General features: G+C 35.6%; 1 protein-coding gene across 1 annotated transcript in view; it reads left to right on the top strand.

Annotated features, from left to right (window-relative positions):
• nonC (serine/threonine-protein kinase Smg1) overlaps positions 1–26,110 on the top strand; it is a 1,411,261-nt gene that overhangs the window by 243,560 nt on the left and 1,141,591 nt on the right. Inside the window, exon 13 of the mRNA XM_090378365.1 lies at positions 1,631–1,900. Coding sequence (XP_090234491.1) covers positions 1,631–1,900 — 270 coding nt within the window. The remainder of the gene's footprint in view (positions 1–1,630; positions 1,901–26,110) is intronic.

The raw sequence follows: 26,110 nt of genomic DNA, 5'->3' as shown, positions 1-26,110 counted from the left end.
ATAAAATTTCTAATTCCTCAGTGGCAAAACATTATAAAATCAACGAGTCAACGGTACGATCAATCAAGAAATCGGAAGAAAAAATCCGCCGTAGTGTCCGTAAAAACGCGCTAATTGCTTCAAAAATTTGCTCTGTAACTCGTGATGTTCAATTAGAAAAAATGGAAAAGGCTTTAAATCTGTGGATAGAAGACCGAACTCAAAATAAAATTCCGTTAAATTCACTCATCATTCGTGAAAACGCAAAACTCCTTATCAACGCTTTAGCGAAACTGGTGATAGCACTGGCGGGATAGGTTTTTTAGCTAGCAAAGACGCTGGTTTGAAAGATTTGTTTGAAATTTCTAATAAATATTACATTTAATATTAAATTGTTTCTTATTTTCATTTCGATGCCATATGCTTGCATTTCACTATGTACTGTCTATGTATATAGTCATATTATGAAGGTACATATAATACATACATAGACAAAATTTTAGACTAGTTTTTCTTATATATTTCATACTTTGGAACGGAACCCCTTTATTACTATGGGAGCTATAACTCAGTATTCGCGTTTTCGGTATTCGCGGCATTTCTCATGAACGTAACCCCCGCGAATAGCGAGGGTTACCTGTAGTTTCATAGACAGTTCAGCTAATACCAGTTTTTTTTCATGAAGACCAGATAAATCAAAACAGTAGCACAGGGTAATCTGCAAAAGTGTAAAATGGTTCAACTGCATGACTTCCTTTTAAACAAGATGTCAGGAGCTTCCCATTGGATACCCAAGTTCCTCACTAAGTCATCTAGTTCTTTCCGAATAAGAAATGTGATGCCTTACTTGAATAACCTTCTGGGGTGTAACTGCAGTTATCTGGTTCTGCAGATTCATCAACATCCAGTTGTCTGACTTTTCTCTGGAAGGTGGACATTGGCCAGTCTTCGTTGTGTAATACTGGAACAGTAGGCAATAGTATGTGTTTGACATGCAGATTTTTAAACTTTTTATATATCCACCATACAAAAGTGAATTTGTCATAATGATTCGTGGGCTCTCTCCATTTTTGAGATGCATTACCAAGAAATCACCCTGCTAATATTGATGTGTAACTTTTGATTTTTGGAACTACCAAAGCCGAAATGGGATGCCCACACCTCTGTTTGTTTATCCATAGTCATTCCAAAGTAGGCTCATACTCATTGCAAAACTTTGACACCTACTGCCCTGTGATGTTACGTGTTACTAACTTATGACCTATATAATATTCACAAATATAGCAGAACAAGTCTGTCTGCAGATAATTTATACTGCTGCTACAATATAAATTGACTGTTACAGGCTCTTATATATCAAATTATTGGTATTCATTTATGCACTCATTGAAACGTTATAAAAACATATAACCTTCATTTGCTGCTAACACTTGAGAAAAACTAAAAAAAAAGTTATATATAATTGTGCAGTATATGTATTCTGTGTGCTGATTCAGCACACAGAATACATATACTGCACAATTATATATAACTTTTTTTTTTTTTGTTACACAGTGTATTGATTAACTGATAATTACCACAGTTTTTATTTTATTTTTTCACTTGAAAATTAAACATAAGGAGTATTAAAAAGTAAGTCATTAAATTTCAGGTACAGCGAGAAGTCCTTGCCTTACAACGTGCTGTACTCGGGGTGAAAAATGTACCCATTTTAGAAGAAGCATATAGATGTATATTGGGAGACCTACAAGCAGCTTATTCTGTTGTATTGGAGTCAGAATATCAGCCCTTCTTTGATACACCAGTTCAAGATAAAGTTAAAACAACAGTCAAGTATACCCCACTAAAAGCTGAAACTGCTTTATTATCTAATTTATGTGCTCTTACGGAAATTGGCAATGCCAAGCATTCAATAATTGGAGTAAGCATAACTTAATATTTTGCTTCTCATTGAATGTGATTTTTATTTAAGTTTTATGCAGTAATGTAGAATTCCTTTTATTAGAAAAATGTTTCTGGATGTTTCAGAATATATGTGCATTTTCTTGTATATTTGATTTTCTTTAAGTAGCTCTGATAATTAAATCGAGAAAGCTTTAGAGATGTCAGTGATATCACCTCATCCAAAAGTTGAGGGCATAGAATTATGGGTATCAAAAACTGCTTATAACTTCAGGCAGGGTAATCATAATGTGGGAAATGATTGACTGCATTACATTCCCTAAATTAATATGTTCCCTTAATGTGTTTTTAATTGTTGTAATCATTTTTTGTAATTAGTTTTAAAAGTGGTTCCGTTGCTTCATCTGTCATGTGCATGATTTTATGTAATTTGTTTCTTAATCAAGCTATATTTTAACTTATCTTGGTACTTATTATGTGCTGATACATCACTCATGATATTCTGATAAAAGAAAGCAGTCATCATATGGTCAGAAAGATAGTCATCAGGTGATATCACCTCACTAGCCAGAAAGTCGTTTTCTATTTTTGTGGTGCGAGGATGTGCTAATCAAGCTTCTGAATATTCTATATTCAGAATCACCGAATAGCTATATAATAATCTATCATATATAATACTTATCAAATCAAATAAATTAATTATTAATATCGAATTACTGTGGACACAGAACGAAATGGAGACAGAATAAATGATGACAAGTTTAATAATAGGAAAAACACATACATATATTAGATTAGATACATACTAAAGCTTTCAGTTAATTTGTTACCTTCCTCAGTCAAACTGACAGTTAAGAGTGGAACATGAGGCCGTGTACTGCCAATCATATGCATGAACTGCGTGATTAATTGTTGGATGTTGACACCTGTGGCTGTTATGCATGTGGACGTTGCCAACGTTTGTCATTAATAAAAATGGTTGCTTCGATGATAGGGTGGACACAACATCCACTGCTCCTGTTGACCAAGGTATTGGAGCATATCAAAGCAACCATTTTTGATTAATGCAACGTTCACATGCATCACACCCACAGGCTTCAACATCCAACAATCAATCATACAGTTCATGTACATGGTTGGCAGTACACGCCCTCATGTTCCACTCTTTACTGTCAGTTTCACTGAGGAAGGTTAACAAATTAACCGAAAGCTTTTGTATGTATCTAATCTAATATATGTATGTGTTTTTCCTATTATTAAACTTGTCATCATTTATTCTGTCTCCATTTCGCTCTGTGTCCACAGTAATTCGATATTAATAATTAATTTATTTGATTTGATAAGTATTATATATGATAGATTATTAAAACACATATGTATGTGTTTTTTCTGTTATTAAACTTGTCATAATTTATTCTGTCTCCGTTTTGCTCTGTCCACAGTAATTTGATATTAATAATGAATCCAGAGCGCACAGGCCTCTTTAAACAAATAAATTAATTGTTTTTGGAAACTTTTTTGCAAATATATGCAAAGTTCACTCCTTACGAAGAAGTATTTTTTTGTTCTGAGATCTTTTTAGTTCAGAAAATAGACAGAACTCATTTTTGCAGTAAAAAAAAAAAAAAAAAAAACAAATTTGTCACATGCAGATCAAAAAATAATTTTTTACTATTTTTTATTTTACACAAATCTGCCCTACCTTCTTTGCATTATCATGTTCTCTTCTTTAAGGTGACCATATAATGCTCAAAAAAAAAATTTTGAGATCAGAAATGATAGCTATAACAATTTTTTTTGCACGGGTCTTCTTCTGTTTATACTGACTGGTCACTTTATTAGATACATTATACTTTTCATGAAATGGGGGTACCTTCAGTAACAGGTGCCTCCATAGCCAGGTGGGCAGAAGCAGCAGTGCGTAGCACACACTTCTTGATCAGACTGGGGTTCGAGCCTGTGATCACCAAATACGGAGGATGCGGAAAGGTCAGGGAATGACCACCGCATATCCCCGGAGCAATATGGCCTTAGTTGCTAATGCTCCTAAAAAACAAATAACAAGCAAACAACAAACCTTCAGTAACAGCATCACATATTCTTACCAAAGTGTACAAAGCTGGTGGGTATGTACATATTGATGTTGTTTGTGTGCAATTTGAAGTTTGCAGATGATACAAGGGTTGGCAGGGTTGATAATGACAGTAATGGCAGTGTGCTACTGCAACAGGATCTAGAAAATTTGGGCAGATGAGCTGAGAAGTGGCGCTGAAGTTTAACATTGACAAATGCAAAGTACTGCATATGGGTAAAAGTAACCCCTGAGAAATGTACCAACTGTGTAGTACTACACTTAGGGTGGTAGAAAATGAAAAAAGACCTGGGAGTGATTGTGCAGTCAGATGTAAAGTTTTCTGAGCAATGCAGACAGGTTGTCAGAGCAGATCATGGGGTATTGTCAATAATATACAGGAATTTCGCTAGTAGGGAAAAGGTGTTATCTCTTTGTATAAGGCAGTGGTCAGGCAATGCCTTGAGTACTGCGTACAGGTCTGGAGGCCTCATTTTAGAAAGGATGTAGAGTTGATTGAGCGAGTACAGAGAAGGGCAATAAGATTTGTGAGGGAAACGAAAGGGTGGTCTTACGAAGAAAGGATTAATTTCTGCAAATTGCAGCGTCTGGAGACTATCCACCTATGAGGCGATCTGATTCAGGTCTATAAGGCCTTGAATGAGATGATCATGCTGAATTCTGATGGGATTCTTCCTCTTGCTCAGATTACGAACTTGAGGGGGCCATAAATTCAAATTGAGCAGTGGGTGGTTAATTGCTGGAACAAACTTCAATCTGTCATGGAAGTTGATAGTTTAAATAATTTCAAGGGGGAACTGGACAAACGTTTAGAGGGAATGGTTGTGTGAAATTGTTTTTTTTTTTTTTTTTTGCTGATGCTACATTAGCTTATACGCCTACTTTCTTGCATCACATGCCTCTATTACAATTACTAGTTCTAAGCAGTAATGGGCAAGACAAAAGATATAAATGACTTTGAATGTGGCATGGTAGTCAGCACATTTGCTGTTAAAAGTATCTTGGAAACTGCAACCCTGTTGGGGTTTTCATGACTGTTTTTCAGTTGTGCAGGCTAACTGAAAGGTTGGTCAGTCAAATAACAAGCCATTAATACTATGGTAAGCAAAGAGGCATTTCAGAATACACACTCATCGTTCATTGTTATGGATGAGGTATCACAGATGACTGAACTAGGTTCTACTCCTACCAGCAAAAAACAGGAGAGTACATTGACCCAGGAACATCAATACTAAACACTGGGGGATTAAAAAAGTCTGGTGCAATGAATCTTAGTTCCTGCTGTTTCATGCTGTTGGGAGACCAGAATATGGCCAAAAATAGCCACATGCAGGCTGGTGGTGGAGGTATAATGGGTGTGGAGAGTGTTTATGTAGTACAGATTGGGCCTTTAATACCAGTGGAACAATATTTGGATGCCCCAGGTTCTGACCAGGTGCATTCATTTGTAGCTGTGGTATCCATCTGCAAATGGTTTTTCCATCGTATAGAAGTTGTTTCAGGGGCATGGAATAAATTCATCTTACTGATGTTTTCTCCCCATTTACCAGATCTTAATCCAATTTGAGCATCTACTGTAGGATGAGGTGGAATGAGCTCTTGAGAGTAGGGTTCTGCAACTATCCATTTTGCGCAATTGTGGGAAGCAGTTGGCTCACTGTGGTTCTACATCTTTGGCATGCTTTTAACACCTCTTCAATTCCATCTGACAGAGAATCCAGTCCATTATGACAGCTAAAGTGGACATCCTCATTATTAGGTAAGTGTGCCTAATAAAGTGAACCACTCAGAGTGTATATATACATAATATATAGCTTTTTTTTTATTTTTAAATCAGGGCTAGTCATTAGTTACAGAAAGAAATGAAATGAAAAAAATAATGGGTAGGGGGTATGGAAATAATTTTACAATTCATAGGCAATTTACAGCTGGTTTTTCCATGAATTTTAAATACATCACATTTAAGTAATATACCAAAGTCAAAAGTGAAAGATAAACATACTTGTTTTTTTATTATCTAAATTACAGCATTATATAAATTTTAAAAATGGAAATATGCAAATTATAGTATATTTTCAATATCAATTTAATGTATATTAATAAATCCTTATCCTCATAGAATGGCATATGATGTGAGACAAGCATCCAACATCGAGCCATGATGATGAAGAGGTTGAAGAAATGTACACTAAAATTGAGAATCTTATAGATGAAACAGAAAACTCACTACACTATCATTATGGGGGACTTCAATGCTAAGGTTGGAAAGAGACAAAACAGTGCAGAAAGGGGATCTATAGGAAATTTTGGAATTGGTGAAAGAAATGAAAGAGGTGAAAGACTTGTGGAATTTGCAGAATCTCGAGGATTGTCAGTGTGGAACACTTTTTTCAAGAAAAGGGTGAACAGAAAGAGGACATGGAAGAGCCCGAATGGATTAACAACTAATGAAATCGACTTCATCCTCACTAACAGAAGATATATCATGAATGATGTTACCATCCTGAACAAGGTGAATGTTGGAAGTGATCACAGAATGGTAAGATGCACACTTGATATAGATGTAAGAAAAGAAAGGAAAAAACTGACTCAAATAAATAATACGAAGGTCTTTGAGATAACAGAAGAGGAGAAAAAGCAGTATGTACTGGAACTTAAAAACAAGTTTGAGCTTCTGCAGATTGCTTAGGACCAAGATATCGACGAGGAATATTACAACTTTCTGAAAATGATAAAAGCCGAAGAAACCTATAGGTAAAAAGAAATCCATAGAAGAAAAAATTAGTCAAGAAACACTTGTCATGATGAACTGAAGATGACAAATGAAGAGCAAGATAAACACTGACATGGAGAAAATTGAGTATAGTGAGTTATGCAAAGCGATTAGAAAGAGACTCAGAGGACATAAGAAGATTTAGCATGAGAAAAGTAGAACAAGCATTAAGGGAAAACAAAAGACTTAAATCAGCAGCCATGAGCAGTAATACAAAAGACAAATGATACTGAAACTGAAGAATAGCGATGATGTACTTATAAATAGCAGAGAAGGCATAATTCAAATAGCAGAAGACTACTATAGAGAATTATACCAAGAGTGAGGGAATGATGCCAGCAGTGGGGAAGATGGATCGCAAATTAGTATCACATATGACATACCCGATATCCTTCCTAATGTGGTATAACATGCATTGAAGAAAATGAAGAATCAGAAAGCCCTGGAGGAAGATGAAGTTACTGCAGAGTTGTTAAAATTGGGAGGAAGAGACATGGCACAAAAACTGGCAAGACTCTTCACAAAATGCATTAGAAAAGGTGTGATGTCTAAGGGATGGAATAATGCAATCATAGTTTTGCGGCATAAGAAAGGAGATAAATCAGAAATTGGAAATTATAGACCAATTAGCTTGTTATTCCACATCTACAAGTTCTTCACAAGGGTCATTAATAACAGATTAGAAAGAATACTTGATGAGAATCGACCGAAAGAGCAAGCTGGCTTTAGGACAGGATTCTCAACTATGGATCGCCTTCATGTAATATCACAGCTAATGGAGAAAGCAAATGAATATAAAAAACCATTATGCCTGGCATGTGGGATTATGAAAAGGCATTTGACTCCATACAGCATAAGGCAATGTTTCGGGCACTGGAAAGACAAGGCATAGATACCCCATATATTATGATTTTGAAGAAAATATATGAGCACGCTACCTCCTTTATTAGACTAGACAAACGCAGTAGCAAATTTAAAATTGAGAAAGGAGTTCGACAAGGAGACACAATATCTCTGAAGTTGTTTACTACCGCCTTCTAGGAAGCTTTCAGAAGACTAGACTGGTCGCAGAAAGGAGTCAAATGTGAATGGAGAGTACCTAAACCATTTACGATTTGCAGATGATGTTGTGGTCATAAGCCACAATCCCAAAGAATTAGAGGAAAATCTTAATCAGTTATGCAGAGTTAATAAGGATTTTTGACTAAAGATGAATATGGCTAAAACAAAAGTAATGATGAACAAGTATGCTATAGAAAGGGATAAAAATAAATTAAGGAGCAGTAATTGAAAAGGTGGAGTCATATACTTATCTGGGACAAGTCATCAGCTGGAGAGGTCATCAGCTATAATAATGATAAATGGCTGGACTTCAAGAGAAGAATAAATTTTGGATGGATAGCATTCAGGAAATATAGTCACATACTGAGAAGCAATATCCCAATTTGTGTGAAACATAAAATAATGAACCAATGTATATCCACCATGACTTATGGAAGTGAAACTTGGGCATTCACCAAAAGAATGGAAGAGTAACTGAGAACGACACAGTGAAGAATGGAACAAATTATATTGGGAATCAGACTGTTAGATAAGAAGAGAAACACATGGATTAGGCAGCAAACTCAGGTAAAGGACATTCTTATCAAAACTAAAGAACTAAAATGGTCTTGCGCAGGTCACATAGCTCGAAGACATGATGACAGATGGACTAAGAGGATAACAGAATGGTCCCTGAGAGGAGCTAGAAGAAAACCTGGAAGACAACGACGGAGATGGAAAAATGAAATTCATGAGTTTGTGGGTAGTAAATGGATGACCATTGCACAAAACAGAAGGAACTGGAAAGTTGCTGGAGAGGCCCTCATCCTGCAATGGATTGAAAATGGCTGATGATGATGAAGCATCCACATCAACACTATTTACCAGTGCTCATAAGGAATGTAATGCCATTTTTGATAAATCTTGGGAAGTGTTGTTTAACATCTTCACCTTCTGTGTGATGTTAAGAGCAGAATTTGAGGCAGTCATAGTTGGTGCAAAACTCTGATATTGCAAATATGTTATCTTTAAAGAAAGCAATGCCTTTGAATATAAAATCCATGGGTGCTTGCAGATTCATAGTTCTTATTGGTAAAAAAATTTATATGTGGTAAAGCCAGTGGCAGACTCGCTCTGAAGCAGTTTGTTTTTCCTAAGATAATGTTTGTCTTCTCACCACATGTTAAGTCAGTTCTTCGAAGAGTCATTTGCAGATGATAGGGCCCAGTTTTTTATATCACGAAGCTATTCAGTACCTCTGTAATATTTCTGTACCTTTGTGTGCTTTTGTTTCTGAAGTTTTATATATCAATAATGATACTATTATATTTTGAATCTATCTTACTACTCCTACTTCTAAACCACTTGGCAACAATTACTTTTGGATAGATCTTCAAATTTGGACAGGGAACTGAGTTTGACAGCTTGCTTCATCACACACAAAAAAACTAGAATAATGTTGCATGTGTTTTGAATAAAACAGAGTGGCATAGAACCAGTTGTTCCACAACATAATTACTGTTGTGGTTGAAACGTATTAGTGACACTTCCTTTTCAATCAAAAACTGATTACTAACCACCTATTTATGCTTGCAAAATTTTTCTTCCTGTTAAATTAGTTGTTAAATTTAACAAGCAAGTTGGGCAAGCAACAAGCACTCCATTCAGAAACAGTACTCTGAGACATTTCTCCCTTGCATTGTACAAATATCTTACATTGTTAGTTATGAATGCCGGTATTTAACGAAAAGTATATGGAATTCCCTCAGAGATTTTTTTTTTTTTACCTTGTTTCATCACAAACTAAGCTAATCCTTTGCACTTTTCAAATAATGTTCAGCTGAGACTTGAAGCTTTCACACAGTAATTAAATTTTGTGAATGGGTGAAGCACACAGAATCCAGCTTATATTTTAAGGTTGCTTTGAGTTATGGTGTCATTACTAGATTGACTAGTTTACTTAAGGGAATATTTATTTCACAAAATGTTTCAGTAAGACATAACAATTCACTTTGTTGATGTGATAATAAAGGTTTTATAATGAGAAGTAATGCTTTGAAACAGGTAACTAACTTTTTTTTTTTTGTCTAGCTATTTTTCATTGCTCTTAATGACTTGCTATTTTTGTTGGTGCAAAAAACTTTTCAGATTCATGGCACAACTTGCTTTCCATTTGTAGTTGATTGGAATATTGGATGTTATACAAAACAGTTTTTATCACCATTTACATGAAAAACATTTCTTCTGTACTTTATATAATTTTTTCTTGATGTGTATACTATAATTCTTTGCTGGACATTTCACTGGTACATACTTAAAGCAAAGGACAAGAAGAAATAAAATAGAGATGTAGTTGAAGCAAGTTGCCAACACTTCTTACTGCTTCCATCAGCATTGGGCATGTTTTTATTGTAAAAATTCACATGTAAGTACCTGCCAGTCAGTCAATTTGATCATAAAAATGATCAGACTGACTGTTGTCCTTTATCTATGTATTGTTATCATCTTTATTTCGGCTAAGGTAAAGAAAGCCAACACGAGAACTATGGCAAACTTTGGAAAACTTACTGGACAAACTGGTTTGCTGCAACCAGTTTGTCCGGAAATTTTCGCATAGTTTGCCGTGGTTCTCGTGTTGGCTTTCTTTACCTTTGCCATTATTTCTATTCATATATTTTAGCTTTTATCTCATAAAATTTTTTGTTTCACTTTTTTACTAGTATATTTTAATAAATTTTTATTTTTACATTTCTTTGATTATTACAAGATTTATTTTGTAATAAATCAGTGTTTTTAGATGGCTGGGGTTATAAAGTACTTTATAATTTTGAAGATTTTCCATATTTGTTATGAAATTATGAGGTTTAGAGTTTATTCCTCTCCCCTAGTTAATAATTAATTGATGGGCTATTATATTTAGTAGGATTGAATAAAGTACCTTTTCTATTACAAAGTTGGGTCAAATTATCAAAAATTATTGGGATTTCAGGCTGTGCATTGCAGTGAATGCCATGAATAGATAAACTACTGAGCAGATTTTACAGAAATAATGTGTCATGTTCTTTCAAAGAGGATAATTGTAAGTTATATATATTTAAAAAATAAATTGTAATGTTCAAATGACATTCAATTTTTTTTGAATCCATTGGCAAAACTGAAGAATAATTCTTGTGACACAATCCAGTCATGTCAAAAATTCTGAGATGTCACTGAGATGTAATCTCCCATCATGGTTAGATTAGATTAGATTATGATTTTATTGGTGCATTAGCATCTAAGGTTATTATGTGCCAGAACTACCATCATGGTAGATTACATATTAGTGATTTTGGTACTGCTCTTCTGTTGTGGATATGTCCAGATGAAAGTGTTCCTCTTACTTATCAATTACATCTCCAAAATTTTAAAGGGGAAAAATTGAGATGAGAATGAATTTTGAAAGACATTTTGCAGCCAATATTTTCATAAAGTTATAGTAAAGTTGACCCAGAGATCGATAGTTACCTTATCTTTCTTCCAACAGTGCACAACTGCTTTATATGATTGTAAAACTGCTAGTTCAATCTCCTAGTTTGCTACAAATACATTATCCTTGAAGGCTCTTTATTTGAGGCACAGTGAAAATTCCTTTTTCAGTTTTTGCATTGGTTAAATTTTCTGTTAGGTAGCAGAATCGAGTTCCTTGTTTATTGAGGAACCTTAATAAAATTAGCATTAGCATTAGGAGACATACGATGCAAGAAAGCAAACTTATGTAGCATCAGCCAAAAAAAAAAAAAACCCCTCCCATTTCACCCCTCCATTCGTTCCAAATGCCTGTCCAGCTCTGCCTTTAATTTATTTAGGCTATTAACTTCCACAATAAAAGACTGAAGTCTGTTCCACCAATCAACTACCCACGGGATAAAGGCAAATTTCCGCACATCTATTCTACAACTGTCTTTCCTCAATTTGAATCTGTGCCCCCTTAGGTTCTTAATCTACGTAATAGGAAGAATCCCATCAGCATTCAGCTTGCTCAACCCATTCAAGGCTTATACACCTCAATCAAATCACCTAGCAGGTGCCTACTCTCCAGGCCCTGCAGTTTGCAGAATTTAAGCCTTTTTTGGTAAGAGCACTCCTTCGTTCCCCTCAGCAATCTTGTTGCCCTTCTTTGTACTCATTCTAGCAACTCTACATCCTACCTAAAATGAGGCTTCCAGACCTGTACACAGTACTCTAGGTGTGGCCTGACCATTGCCTTGTGTAATGGGATAACCACCTCCCTGTCCCTGCTAGCAAGATTCCTATGTATCATTGACAAGACTCCATGACCTGCCCTGGCAGCCTGTTTACACTGCTCAGCAAACTTCATGTTTGACTGCACAATTACCCCCAGTCTTTTTCATTTTCCACTTCCTTGAGTGTAGTACCACACATATTGCTACCCATATAAACTTCAGTTGCCCCTTCTCAGCCCATTTGCCCAACTTATCTAGATCCAGTTGGAGTAGCATGCTGTCGTTAAAAACCCTGCCAACCTTTGTATCATCTGAAAACTTTGACATTGAACCTGATGTACCTTCATCAATATCATTGATAAATATACAAAACAACAATGGGTCCAACACCGAATGCTGGGGAACTCCAATAATAACATTTGTCCACAAAGAGTAATGTCCATTGATTACCACTCTCTGTCATCTCCCACTCAACCATCCCTTTATCTATTGTAGCAACTTACCTTTAATGCCAAACCTCTCCAATTTGTGCAGCAGTCTTCCATGTGCAACAGTATCAAAAGCTTTCCTGAAATCCAAGTATATGATAACAAAATTATTTTTGGCATTCAGTTCCTTTGTGACCACATCATAGTATCCAATCGAATTGGTCAGACAAGACTTCCCTTTAACAAACCCATACTGTTTCTTAACTATTACTGCAGTCTTGTCTAGATGATCCTGCATCACTTCTTTAACCAGTGATTCCATTATTTTCCCCGGAACGCCAGTTAAACTAACAGGTCTATAACAGGTCTTACTTGTGTCACCTTTTGAATCCCCTTTGTGAATTGGAGATACATTTGCACACCTCCAGTCCATAGTCAGTAGTCAACCCATCTGTGTTAAGTGGTCCAATTTGATTCATCCCTTTCCTTCTAGAGTTTACATAAGTAAAGAACTCTTTGCTGTTTTTCTTTGCATCCTTTGCCAAAGATTTCTCATAATCTGCCTTCGCCTGCCTATCCTCCTTTGCGATTTGATTACAGACTAGTTTATATCTGCCATATCTTCTGTGTCATCTTATACTTTACATGCATCCCATACACTTTTCTTCTCTGCTACGAGCCTCATTATTCATCTGAAATCCATTTAGGCCTAAACTTTGAACAGTATTTCTTAGTTGGAATGAAAAGCCTAGTAGCCTCCAAAATGAAGTCCCTGAAGGCTTCCCATTTAGACCTCAATGTTGGTAACATCATCAGTTTATCCCACTGTACAGAATTTAAAAACTGTCTGAGACCTGTACAGTCACCTTTACGAAAGCAAAAGTCCTTCCCTTTAGGCTTGATGGTAGTTACATCTTTAAGTAATTCCCACATATGTACATTGTGATCATTCACCCAGTGGTTCCTTTATCTGCAAATTCTTAATGCATGAATAATCACTGCTGATAATCAAATCAAGAGTATTACTCCCTCTGGTTGCCTCTTGAACATGTTGCTGCAGAAAACAGTCATTCAGTAAACCTACAAAATCTTGCTAATGTGCGATTGACCAATCCACAAGTTTCAGTCAGTATCTGGAAAGTTAAAATCCCCCATTATAAGACATTCTGATTTATTAGCCCACTCTATTTCTCTGCACAATTGCTCATTATACTCATTAGGCCTATAGCACACAGCTACTCTTTTTTATTCCTTTCCCCGTGCTTATGTCACACCAAACAGACTCAACATTGCATTGTCCACCAACATCAGTTGGATGCACATCCTTAGATTTTGTGTTTCTTCAATAACAGCATAATCCCTCATTCCTTCCTGTCCTGTCTATCCTTTCTGTACACATTGTACTCCCAAATTCCAATTCTGCACTGCTTATATCTGTGTGACACTACATCTCTGATATCCCAACAATATCTGTTTTTGATGTATTGACTAGCACTTCAAGCTCATCAAATTTATTAACTATACTCCTAGCATTGGTGTACATGCAAGTATGCATACACCTGTTTCTTCTCTTAGTTACCCTAACACAGCCCATGTATTTATTTGTTCCACTATGACTCCCAGCAGTACTGGAAATCTCCATTGCCTTGCTTTCCAGGCTGCTGCTCATTCTAATAGAAGCAGTGCAAGAATCACTTTTGCCTCTGCCTGCGGCCACTGTTAACTGTTCATTCTGTGTATCCCCCAAGCTAGCAGTTTTCTGACCCAGTGAACACTGTCTTGCTAGCATCATCAAATATTCTTGCACCCTTTTTTTTTTAAATGTAACTCATCCATGTAGAAGTAGTCTCTCCTGTCAACAAGCACAGAAATTCTTCATTGATCGAAACTTTATATGAAAAGTTGGAAGAAAAGCTTTTTGGTTCAGCCAGTGGAAGAGACAATTTTTACCAGGGGGGGAAAATAAAATATTCTCCCTGATAAAAATTGTCTCCCTCTTTTCCCATGTAGTTCAGTTTAATGGTTTTCTTTAGAAAACAATCCTTGAGCGTCTGGCTGCATATCACTATAATTTCTAATAATGACCGACAAACTGGTTTAAGTTAATCTTGATTAAATAAATAAATAAATAGATATATACATAATTAAAGCACAAAGTGGATATAAAATAAAATAAAAGCGTTAAAATATGTATAAATAAAAGCTTTCAGGGTGAGGTGTCCCTTCATCAGCTAGTTGGTGTACTGTGTATATATATATATATCCAATATTTTAAATTAAATAAAATAAAACATAAGCCAGTAGTATGGCAAAAACTGTAGAGCGAAAATTAACATAAAAATAACCCAAATAAACAAACAAACGAAAAGAAAGAATAGACATAAATAGTAGCCCAGAAACCCTTGTATAATTTCGAACTTTAAATCCAGTTAACAAAAACTATACAAAATTTAGAATAATGCCAATTACATTAATTTAGCGGTCACCCCCCCGAGAGGTACCCATTCCGAAAGACGTGAAATATCTATTTTATTTTAATTTATTTTGATTTTTTTATCGTTTGGTAGTTCCTTTAACCCTCTTTTGGTGATATTTCACGTCTTTTGGCTCTTTTGGCTCTCTTTTGGCTTATGTTTTATTTTATTTAATTTAAAATATTGGATGTATTTCAGCTTCATATGGAGGAATTGCATGTCGCTGCCTCTAATGAATGCTTAATTATTTATTTATTTATTCACTTTATTATAATTTAACATGTTAATATTTAATATAATTCAATTATAGTATATATATATATATATATATATACCCATTGGGTAAAATAACAGAAGATGACTGGTGTGACCGTAAAATCACAACTCTGGTGCTGGTAATGCAGTATTACGTATGCATAAGGAAATCCAGCTCATTGCACTATACATTGGCAGACTCCATAATGGGGTGTATGTGTGCTCGCCTATTAAGATTCATAGTACGGTTACAGCTGGCTATGTGGAGTGTCCACGAGCATTGTTAGTAATCACATGAATAGTCGATGGTTGTGTCGAGGATCAAGATTATGTTGCTTGACCCAGTAATGTTCAGCAACAGCATAGCATTCAAAGTTAGTGCTGTGGAGAGCCACGTCATGCTCTGAGATGCTATCTTTTAATCTCCTGGCATTCTTACCGACATAACACATCCCGCAATCTGGACATGTAATACGGTAAAAAGGAGGAATAGGTGTTTTCACTTTGGAAATAATGGAATGCAAATTCCTACCAGGGGGTTGCACATAACGTATATGGTAAGAGTGTAAAATTCTAGCACGATGTTCCGACATTCCTGGATAATAAGGAAAGTAGGCAATAGAGATAAATTCATTATCGTGGGGATGATATGATTGGGTCACAAAATTGCGAGCTTGTAACTCACACCTATCCAGAACACCAGGGGGATAACTGCAGTTAGAAATCTCCAATTGGCTTTCACTAATGGAACTGGAATGCATCCACGCATGGGTAAATAAGGTACGAGGAGTGCTACATTGCCAGATTGTTAGCACCCCTTGTTGGGAGAACTGACCATACTCTATCTATTAGTGCACATTTTTTACGCATTATTAAGGATTTTATCATTTCTGAGGGCACGGTCAGGATTTCCTTTGATATGGTCTCGCTGTTCACTTCTGATCCTGTGGCTGTTGCTTGTGTGAGGCAACCTTTGGATGGGGATGCTACCTTGAAGGACAGGACCTCACTCTTTTTGATGACATCTGTACTTCCCTCAGTTTGTGTTTGACTGGTAGCATGATCACATTTAACAACTCTTTGTTTCTTTAAATCCAAGGAATAGCTATGGATGCTCCTGTCAGTTCCGTCATAGCTAATATTGCTGTGGAGGAACTTGAGAGTCATATATTTTTGAACCTATCTGTTCCTATCACCCTCTGGTGTCAGAAAGTCGATGATGTCTTTGCTGTTGTTACTTGAGAATCAGAAACTCAACTTCTCCAATATCTCATTTCTCTTTCACCCTTTATTCAATTTACTGTTGAACTGGAAACAAACGATACTCTTCCTTTCTTAGACATCTTAGTCCAACTTGTGGGTACCCCCTTTACAACCTCTGTCTTCAGGAAACATAAGTGTTCGTGCCAATTTACTAATTATGGGTCTTCACATGCTCCTGAACATCCACGTCGCACTGCTTGTACAATCAGTCCTCGTATAACATGTGTTTACACTACACGAATTCGATCATACACGATTTATAAATAGGGGAACGATATATTATATAACACGAACCGAATTCGCTTATACACGATTCGCCTTTGTGTTACAAGAAATGGCAGTTGAAGGCAGAATCACCCCAACCAAACGCAACACGATAGGAATGAAGAGAAGATTCTGAAAATGTATTTGTTTTTTATATCAGTGAAGGGGAAACACATTTCACCATAATAACATAAAAACCCACACAATTCTAGCTATTGGTATTATTGCAAATGCAATTAGATCGAGTTTACTACTAGTTTATAACAGATTCCACTAGCAGAAACGCAACTGGAAATTTTTTTTATTGTTTTATGGTAGTAACCCCTAGAAATGTACCTTATTAAAATGTGAGGTGTTAATAGTGTATCTCTGCCTTTACGGTGTTGTTTATTCAGTTGCTACACGTGCGCAGCTTTGTTTATGTGTATCAAGCGTGCCTCCTCGTTTTGTAATTGTGCTTTATTCCCTAAAAATGAGTAAAATACTTAAAAGGTGTGAAAAGGAAGCATCCTGGTGAAGACACTGCAGATTCAGAGAGAAAAAGAAAAGCAATATCGATAAACAGAGGCAGACTGGGTCAAATTCTTACCTGGGAAAATTTATAGTGGCCTCATACTATGGTTTATGGCCAAAATCACACCGGCCTCCGGCCCACCGGAGTTTCCCCAGTAAGGCTTATGGCCAGTCCACCTCTGTCGATAGAGAAAAAATATGAAATTGTGGAACGCTTTGAGCGAAATTAAAGACCATGTGATATTGCATGTGTTACAGACCTAAATGAGGCAAGGCCAAGAATTACAAAGAATGCAGAGAAAATAAAAACAACTTTCATAGCAGGAACAACTCAAAGTGTAATTAAAATCCATTAGATTAAGACACAAAGACAGCTGTCATCTGTTTGGATAGAAAATCAAACAAAAAACAAGTTTGCCTACGATAGAAGCAAAAGCATTAGCAATATTTTATTACGTAATAGCCGTAATAAAATATATAATACAATATAATAAACACAATAAATAGTCGTAATAAAATACGTATTTTATTACGACTATTTATTGTGTTTGGTAATGTTTTTGTTACAAATGTGTGTTGCATCTAGGGTGGTCGGCACCTAACCCTATTTTTCCCATAGGGCCTGTTGTTTATGTTGCACGATTTTGCATTGCACGAGGGTTTCTAGGAACACAACTATCATGCTATACGAGGACTCAATGTACCTTATTTACCCGTGCATGGACGCATTTCAGTTCTATTAGTGATAGGCATTTGGAGATTTCTGAAGAATGGATCTTTCTAAAGTTACTAGAAATTATAGTGGTGATGTTTTTCTGTTGGATCTTACAAACAGAAAGTAACCGTATTTTGTGAAACCTTCACGTAGGCCAGTGGTTTATCAGTTACCTTAAAATTAAAGTTTAAAAGAGTTTTCATTGCACAATGTATAGGCATTCCAATCAGTTCCTCTGTCTCATGCTATTAGTTTAAAAGAAACATGAAAATATGTCCAAGATCCTGAGTGTAATAAAGTACTGCGACTTTGAGTGGAATGTCTAAGTTAAATGTGTTGCTGATTGAAGGATTGTCCTTTTGATAAAAAAAAATTAAAACTACCCGTATCATTTGTCAATCCCCTCTAATAATTTTTCTAATCCTTCCTAAAATTAGGTGACCGACTTCAATAATATAATAGTTAATTTTCAGCTGAAAGCAAATTTTAACATATCTCTCATACAACCACCCTTTTTCAGTTCATGTATGTCCTCTTATGTGTATCATTTGAAAATTTAAGTGAGGATGCCATCCATAGTTTGTCCAGGGTTCTACTGTCGCAGTCTTCTTTTGCCAAAATGTTCTGTTTGTAATGGAAGTAATGATAAAAGCAAACATAATACTTGTTTTCTTGTAGGGCCTGAATATACCTTGATAAGAAATAAATATTATGCCTTGTTTTTGGAAAAAACAACAACTTTTTTTGAGGAAATTATTAAGGTCTAAATCCACCATTAACATTAAAGATAGCATCGATTGATTATGGAATACTTCCTAACCATTTTCCTTTAGTAGGAATTTGTATCCTTTCTTCTTTGGAATGATACAAAAGAGTGGACACTTTGCCAGTTCTATGGATGAGGACCATTTTGGCTGTGTCTTGACTGCCATTCAGTTCATCCCGATAGTGTTTGATTGGATTCAAATCTGGAATATGGATGTAATGTACTTCAGTTTATCTTTACAGGTGACCCCCGCTTAACGCTGATAGTTCGTTCCGGGAAAACAGAGCGCTAAGTGAATCCGCGCTAAGCGAGCGCCATATTCCCATAAGGTAACATATGTATTTGTGAGTTGCGGTCTATTCCATAGGATATTTTCTAATCAATAATAAATGGTAGTGAAAATATGCACCAATATCGATTAAAAATACTTAATATTCAAAATTTTGTACATATAAAATATTCTACATTATATACACATATAATTATGAGGTAATTAACTTACGAAAATCATGAATTTATTAATTCGATGGCCCTGTGCTCTCGAGTTTTCGTATCTTTGGACTGAAAAATGAGTCGATTTTGGGTTGTGCTTTGGCCTTCTTCCTCTCATTGTACAACAACATGTAGGGATTCATTTCTTTCTTCAAATTTCTTATTACCTTGGCACTTCGTTCCATGTCAGGGTCGTTCTCCCGGAAATAATCACACATTTTTTCGAAGTGTTCAAAAGCTTCACTAAGTCCTTTTGCAGTCAGCGACTTCATCGGTTCTTCATCTGTAGTATCTTGATCATCATCTCCCTCAATAGCAAGCTCTTGTTCTTTTAAAATTTCCATTAGTTCTTCATTAGAGAGGCCATCCCTGTCGTTGTCGATCATCTCTTGTACGATGTCTTCGTTAATTTCGTGTAATCCTGCTTCTTTTCCGAGCTCAACAATTTGTGTTTTAACATTTTCAACGGAATCATCAGGTTCCTGGGAATGCTTTATGCAATTTTTCCAAACTTTCCTCCACACTCCATTCATGGTTTTCTGAGTCACTTCATCCCAGGCACTTGAAATGTTGTAGATGGCGGTTTTAATGTTATAGGATTTCCAAAACTCCTTTAAACTCGGTACATTTTCAGTGTTGATGGCTTTAATAGCTTGGGAAAAGGTGTTCCTTATGTAGTACGCTTTAAATGTGGCAATTACTCCTTGGTCCATTGGTTGGATCAGAGACGTAGTGTTTGGAGGCATGTAAAAAACTTTTATGTGATTGTTCAAGTCTTCTAAGCTCTCTTTGCTTGGGTGTCCTGGCGCATTGTCCATGATTAGAATAGCTTTATAACCAATGTTATTTTTTGCACAATATTTTTCCACTGCAGGACAGAAGAACTCAGCATACCAATCAATGAAAAGCGGTCTGGTTACCCAAGCTTTTTTATTAGCCTTCCAGATGACAGGTAGGTTTGATTTAGCTAAACCTTTAAGAGCCCTTGGATTTTCGGAATGGTAAACTAAAAGTGGTTTTAATTTAAAATCCCCGCAGCGTTACCACCCAACAACAAAGTTAACCGATCCTTCGCCGCTTTGAAGCCTGGCATGTTTTTTTCTTCTTTCGATATGAAACTTCTTTTAGGCATACGTTTCCAAAAAAGACCTGTTTCATCTATGTTAAAAACTTGTTGAGCAGTATAACATCCCTCTTCAATAATTTTAACAAATTCTTTTTTGAAAGTTTCGGCTCCTTGTTGATCTGCACTTGCAGCTTCTCCCTGTATTGCTACATTGTGCAGGTTATAGCGCTTTCTAAATCTATCAAACCAGCTCTTACTAGCATTAAATGGTTCCACATTTTTTTCGGGGTGAGCTTCCTTTAAATCTTCATATAGGCTCTTCGCTTTTTCTTTAATAATAATTGAACTTAACGGAATTCTACGTTGAATGTTGTCTTCAATAAAATTATGTAGAAGTTTCTCCATTTCAATCATAATAGCCGGCCTAGCCCTGGTCAATTTAGTTGCCTGCAGGGGAACAGCGGTTTTTCCAGCTGCTAAAATTGATTCTTTATTTTTTATGATTGTTCTTACAGTTGAACCTGCCAGTCCTAAATTATTGCACACATCCACTTGTCTTTGACCGGAATCAATTCTCTTCAAAACGTCTAATTTAATTTTCAAACTCAATGTTTTTCTTACCTTTCCGATCTTTGCACCGCGTCCAGACATTGTTGCTTTTTCATTCTTATCCGCCATAACTCTCTGCAAATGTAACTTCGTTGCACTGATTGTGATACGATGTTCGAGTACAGTAAACTGTCTGTATGTATGCACTGAATGATATCTAGAATTCCTCTGGCAAGTGAGCTGAAGACGGTGACAAATGTTTTATTTATCTGAAAAGTTCGATTTTACCGTGCAGTAAAATCAAATGGTTGTTTATTGCACGAAAATACTGTAATAAATTATGGTGTGAGTCATGGAGAATGTTTATGGAATTTCCAAAACAGTAAAACAAACAAATTTTATGTACTTCGGGTGACCACAAGGTCAGAGGAGTTCAGAAGACAAGAGAATACTGTACAAGAAACAGCACTGCATTTAGCACTCATGGGATTGATTGTGTGAAAAACATTTCGCAAGTTATAGTTCCCACAGTAAAACAAAAGAAGAGATAGGGAGTAAATCTATTTTTAGTATCTTTCTATTACATGTCAGAACAGAAAATGCAGACTTCGTAACAGCATATGACACTGGATGGTAAATTTTTTCAGCTGGTGTACTAAAAAAGAATTTCTCCCTTGAAACTATCCACACCAAGAAAATAGAGCATATTGAAAGTTTCAATTTTGTACATAGAGTAGAAATTATAAAAATAATTACTGTAGTTAATTTCATGGTGACTATTTTCTCCTTTTGCCAAAAAAAAAAAAAAAAAAAAAAAAAGGCTCAAAATAGACTGGACTGAAGACGGATTTGCCAAAAATTCAATCTGTATGCTAGTAAAATAGCGTTATAGTGAGTTTTGACAGCGTTATAGTCAGATACGGGTTATAATATAAGAACAGCGTTATAGCGAATCAGCGTAAAGCGAACCGCGTTATAACGGGGGCCTGCTGTACTGTGATTTACACACTGAATTTTTTATGTGAATTGTAATGTATTTATAAAATAAAAAATGGATTAAATAGATCAATGATACTGTAGTAAAGACATGAAATATTTAGAAATTCAGTAATGAACACAGATGAATTACTAATTTTTTAATTACTGTTGTTCTGCACATGTGAAATCATGTTCCTAAATACATCATTTCATCATTCTGTTCTGTGATGTTGACTGCTTTCCATCTTTGCAGACTATGTTTTTAATATCCAGTAGCAGCAAGCTTGCAAGCAGTTAACTCTGAGAAATTGTTGTTGATGGTATTCCTTTCAAAAGAAGTGTCAGTGTCTTGTAGGGGGTTGGTTATATTTTATAACTGTATTCAATGTAGTATGTTTTCACTGTTTTTTAGTGATGCTTTAAATTTGTGCCACCTTCAGCATTCATATGCCATTTTCTAGGTGTGCTGATAGGTATTTTGCAACTGATTATTGTCACTCAATGGCTGTGCATATTTGGGAACAATTTGAATTGTATATATCATTGCCATTTCTGTTTCTATTATGGGTAAAATCAAATTAAAATAAAAACAAAATTTTTGATGTTTGGAAAAAAAAAAAAAAAAACGTTTGCAGCGTTATAAACTAAAAATTAATAATTTAAAAGTGTTAATAAGATTGTCATTAAGGATTAGTATTTATTCGCTGGTAACTTTATTGAACATAATGTTTTTTGTAGTTTATTAGTTAATTTTTCAAGTTTTTTTTTTTATACAATGTTTGTTGATTAAAATAGAAAGCGTGAAGGAACATCATATATAATATTTCAGTAATGCCTGCTTGTGCTTTTATGATCTGCTGAACTACTGAACCAATTTTTAGGCTTTCCAAAAATTAACATTTTTGGAAAGCCTAGAACTCGCTATTTATGCAAATGCCTTCCCCTCTTCCAATATAACCCTTACCAATGGGTAGTTTTTAGCATTTTAATTTCCAGCTTTTCTATTTGTGATTCCCAAGGAGGCGTGAAATGTGTGTTGACTAACACGTAGACATATTATGTGTAAAGAACAATGTAATAATATAATACAGAAGTGCAAAATTATAATTAAATATCGTTTACAAATATATACTGGAACTCCCCGACTTAAGTAATACTCGACTTATGGAAATTCAACTTTATGTAAGTTTTTGCTGGCCGGTGCAAACTTAAAAAAAATCATGGAAACGTATTTTCATCCCGTAGGAATAAATGGAGGTATTGTGAAAATATTGTAATATGATCCCAATAACACATTGTGTTTTTTTTTTTTTTTTTTTTTGTTATTCATTCCAAGTCCTTGGAAGTTGAAAATTTCACTAGCTTACTAAGCTATTTATCTCTCTAAAAGGTCATATTTATAATGGAAATTGCACTAACCTTTCATCGTTATATATGTTATAAGAATCAATTTTGAATGCCTTTGTGATATTTTTCTAAAGCACGTTTCTGGAGGTCACGAACATAAAACAATAAAAACAGTTTGCATTTTCTGGTTTATTGGGCTTTTCTGTTACTGCATCTAATTATAAACGGGTAGTAAACTTGATCTTATTGCATTTGCGATAATCCTGATAACTGCAATATTGTGGGTTTTTATGCTATTATGGTGAAATGTGTTCCCTGTCACTGAAATCTTCGATCATATAAAAAAGAAATTTTTAGAAACTTCTCTTCATTCCTATTTATGTATTACAATGATGAAGGGAAAGTGACCAACGAAAAGTGCTAATGGTGGTAGTGCCAGGAAATGAAACAAAATTGATTTAGAAATGATTAAGAAGTATGAAGCAGGACAAGGTTTGTCATCTATTGCAAGGGAATTAGGTCTCGCTGTTTCAACAGTGAATGCTATTTTATAAGACAGTGCGCGTATAAAAGAACGTGTCAAATGATCAACGCACTTAAGATCACCCGTGATCACAAAACAGCATTCAGGTGCTGTATTGAAGATGGAAAATCAGATTCGGAAGTGAGTGTCCCCGAGTCTAATGACCACTCAAGCAAAAGCAACAAGTATTTATAAATATATTAAGAATAAGTACGGTGAACCCGAACCCAAGTTCATGGCAAGCAACAGGTGGTTTAATGGGTTCAAGCATCACGCTGGTTTCCACAACATTAAAGTATGTGGTGAAGTCACCAGTGCTGATTCTGCAGCTGCAGAGAAATTTTGTGATGTGTTGGAAAAAACTATTGATGAAGGTGGCTGTTTAACGCAGCAAATTTTTAACGTTGAAGAGACTGCTCTGTATTTGAAAAAAATGTTGGATCGTACATACATTGCCAAACAGGAAAAGACAATGGCAGGTTTCAAGGTTTCAAAAGATAGGGCCACGCTCTTGCTTTGGGCCAATTCAGCGGGAGATTGCAGATTAAAACTACTGCTTGTGTACCATTCTGGAAATGCTTGTGTATTTAAGGGCATCAATAAAGCCACCATACCCATGCAGTTCTGTTCGAATCACAGAGAGCATGGATAACAATATCTCTCTTTGGGGATTGGTTTAAATGCTGCTTCATTCCTGAAGTTGAAAAATATTATAAAGACAATGACGTTCCTTTCAAGATTTTGCTTCTATTAGAAAATGCTCCTGGACATCCTACACATCTAGATGATTTCAATTTGAGTGTTGAGAGTCATATTTTTACCACCAAACATGATTTCACTTATCCAACTTATGGATCAGGGTGTTATTTCGAATTTAAAAGCATGCTATTTACGCACAACATTTGCCCAGCCATTGTCTGCAGTAGACGCAAAAATTTTACATTGAGTCTTTTGGAACTCTTACAGTATTTACCATGCCATCTTAAACATTAAATAAGGCCTGGGCGGAAATGACTAAAAGTTGTTTAAATGGCACAGGGAAGAAAATATGCCCACAGCACGTAAAAGGCTTCGAAGGATTTGAAAAAGATATCTTATGAAGAGGTTACAGATAAGATTGTTAAGGGTACAGAGCTACTTCAGTTGGAGGTTGATGCCAAAGATGTGGAGGAGTTAATAGAGGAAGAATTATCTAACAAAGAACTTATTGACTAGCAGGTAGCGATAGTGAAAGAAGAAAATGCTGATGAAGCTCAAAATGAACCAAACGAGGAGCCGAGACTGTTCATCACCAGAGAGATGGCAATGGCCTTTCGTAAAATTTCATTGGCAGTGGCGAGGTTTGAAAAGATGGATCCTGACAGCAAATGATTCTTAAAAGTTAACAGAGGGGTGAATGATATGCTTGCTTACTACAAAGAAATCCACGATGAAAAGAAAAAAAAGCCATCGTCCAGTCATCCATTAATATGTTCTTTCATGAGGTTGAGTGGCTGACCCCTTCTAAATCTCCACAGCCCTCATCCTCCGCAGCGGTGTACTTAATAGCTGAAGATGTTGATTCTAGCAACGATGCTCGAGAGGTAAAACTTACTGACATTATGTCTATCTCCTCTCTCTTTTTGTAATTTTATAATTTTCAAATTTTTTTTAAATTGCACGCTTTTGTAATTTTTCCTGAGCATGAGATAAAAAATTGAATAAATACAATAAATAATTCTGTTTACATGGTCGTCGGACATTTAATTTTTTGATTCAATCAATTCACCGAGCACAGTTATGAGTGCTGCACAAGCATGGGGGAAATTTTGACTTACGTAGAGTTCCGCGGAATGCAACCCTTACGTAAGTCAGGGAGTTCTTGTATATACATATATATATATATATATATATATATATATATATATATATACAAGGGGCACATTGCAGCTGACATATATCTACAGAATGAACAAGAGCAAAACAGCAACAATCAATAAAGTAAATTTGTGTTTGAATCTCGGTGTTTTAGTCCACCAGAAGCAATATAGTGGCTACATGAAAGATTATTACATGAGCAGCCATATAATATAACCCTTTCCAATAGGTTGGGTTTAACAGTTTAATTTCCAGCTTTTCTATTTGCAATTCACAAGGAGGTGTGAAATGTGTGTTGACTAACATGTAGGCATATTATTTGTAAATAACAATGCAATAATATAATACAGAAGTACAAAATTATAATTAAATATTGTTTACAAATATATATATAGCTGACCGGGCTAGCCAGGTGGGTAAAGTGCCTGCCCGGCAACCAAAAGGTTGCGGGTTCGAATCCTGCCTCGGGCTTGGATCAGAGTAAAATGCAAAAACTTTGAGAGGTGCATTATGGCCACAGAAGACGATGATCCAACAACACACACACACACACACACACACACACACACACACACACACACACACACACACACACACACACACACACACA

The sequence above is a fragment of the Mastigoproctus giganteus genome, chromosome 7, assembly GCF_048544385.1.
Source record: "Mastigoproctus giganteus isolate SK-2022 chromosome 7, ASM4854438v1, whole genome shotgun sequence".
NCBI lineage: Eukaryota > Metazoa > Arthropoda > Arachnida > Uropygi > Thelyphonidae > Mastigoproctus > Mastigoproctus giganteus.
This window is presented reverse-complemented; position numbering and strand designations above follow the sequence as displayed.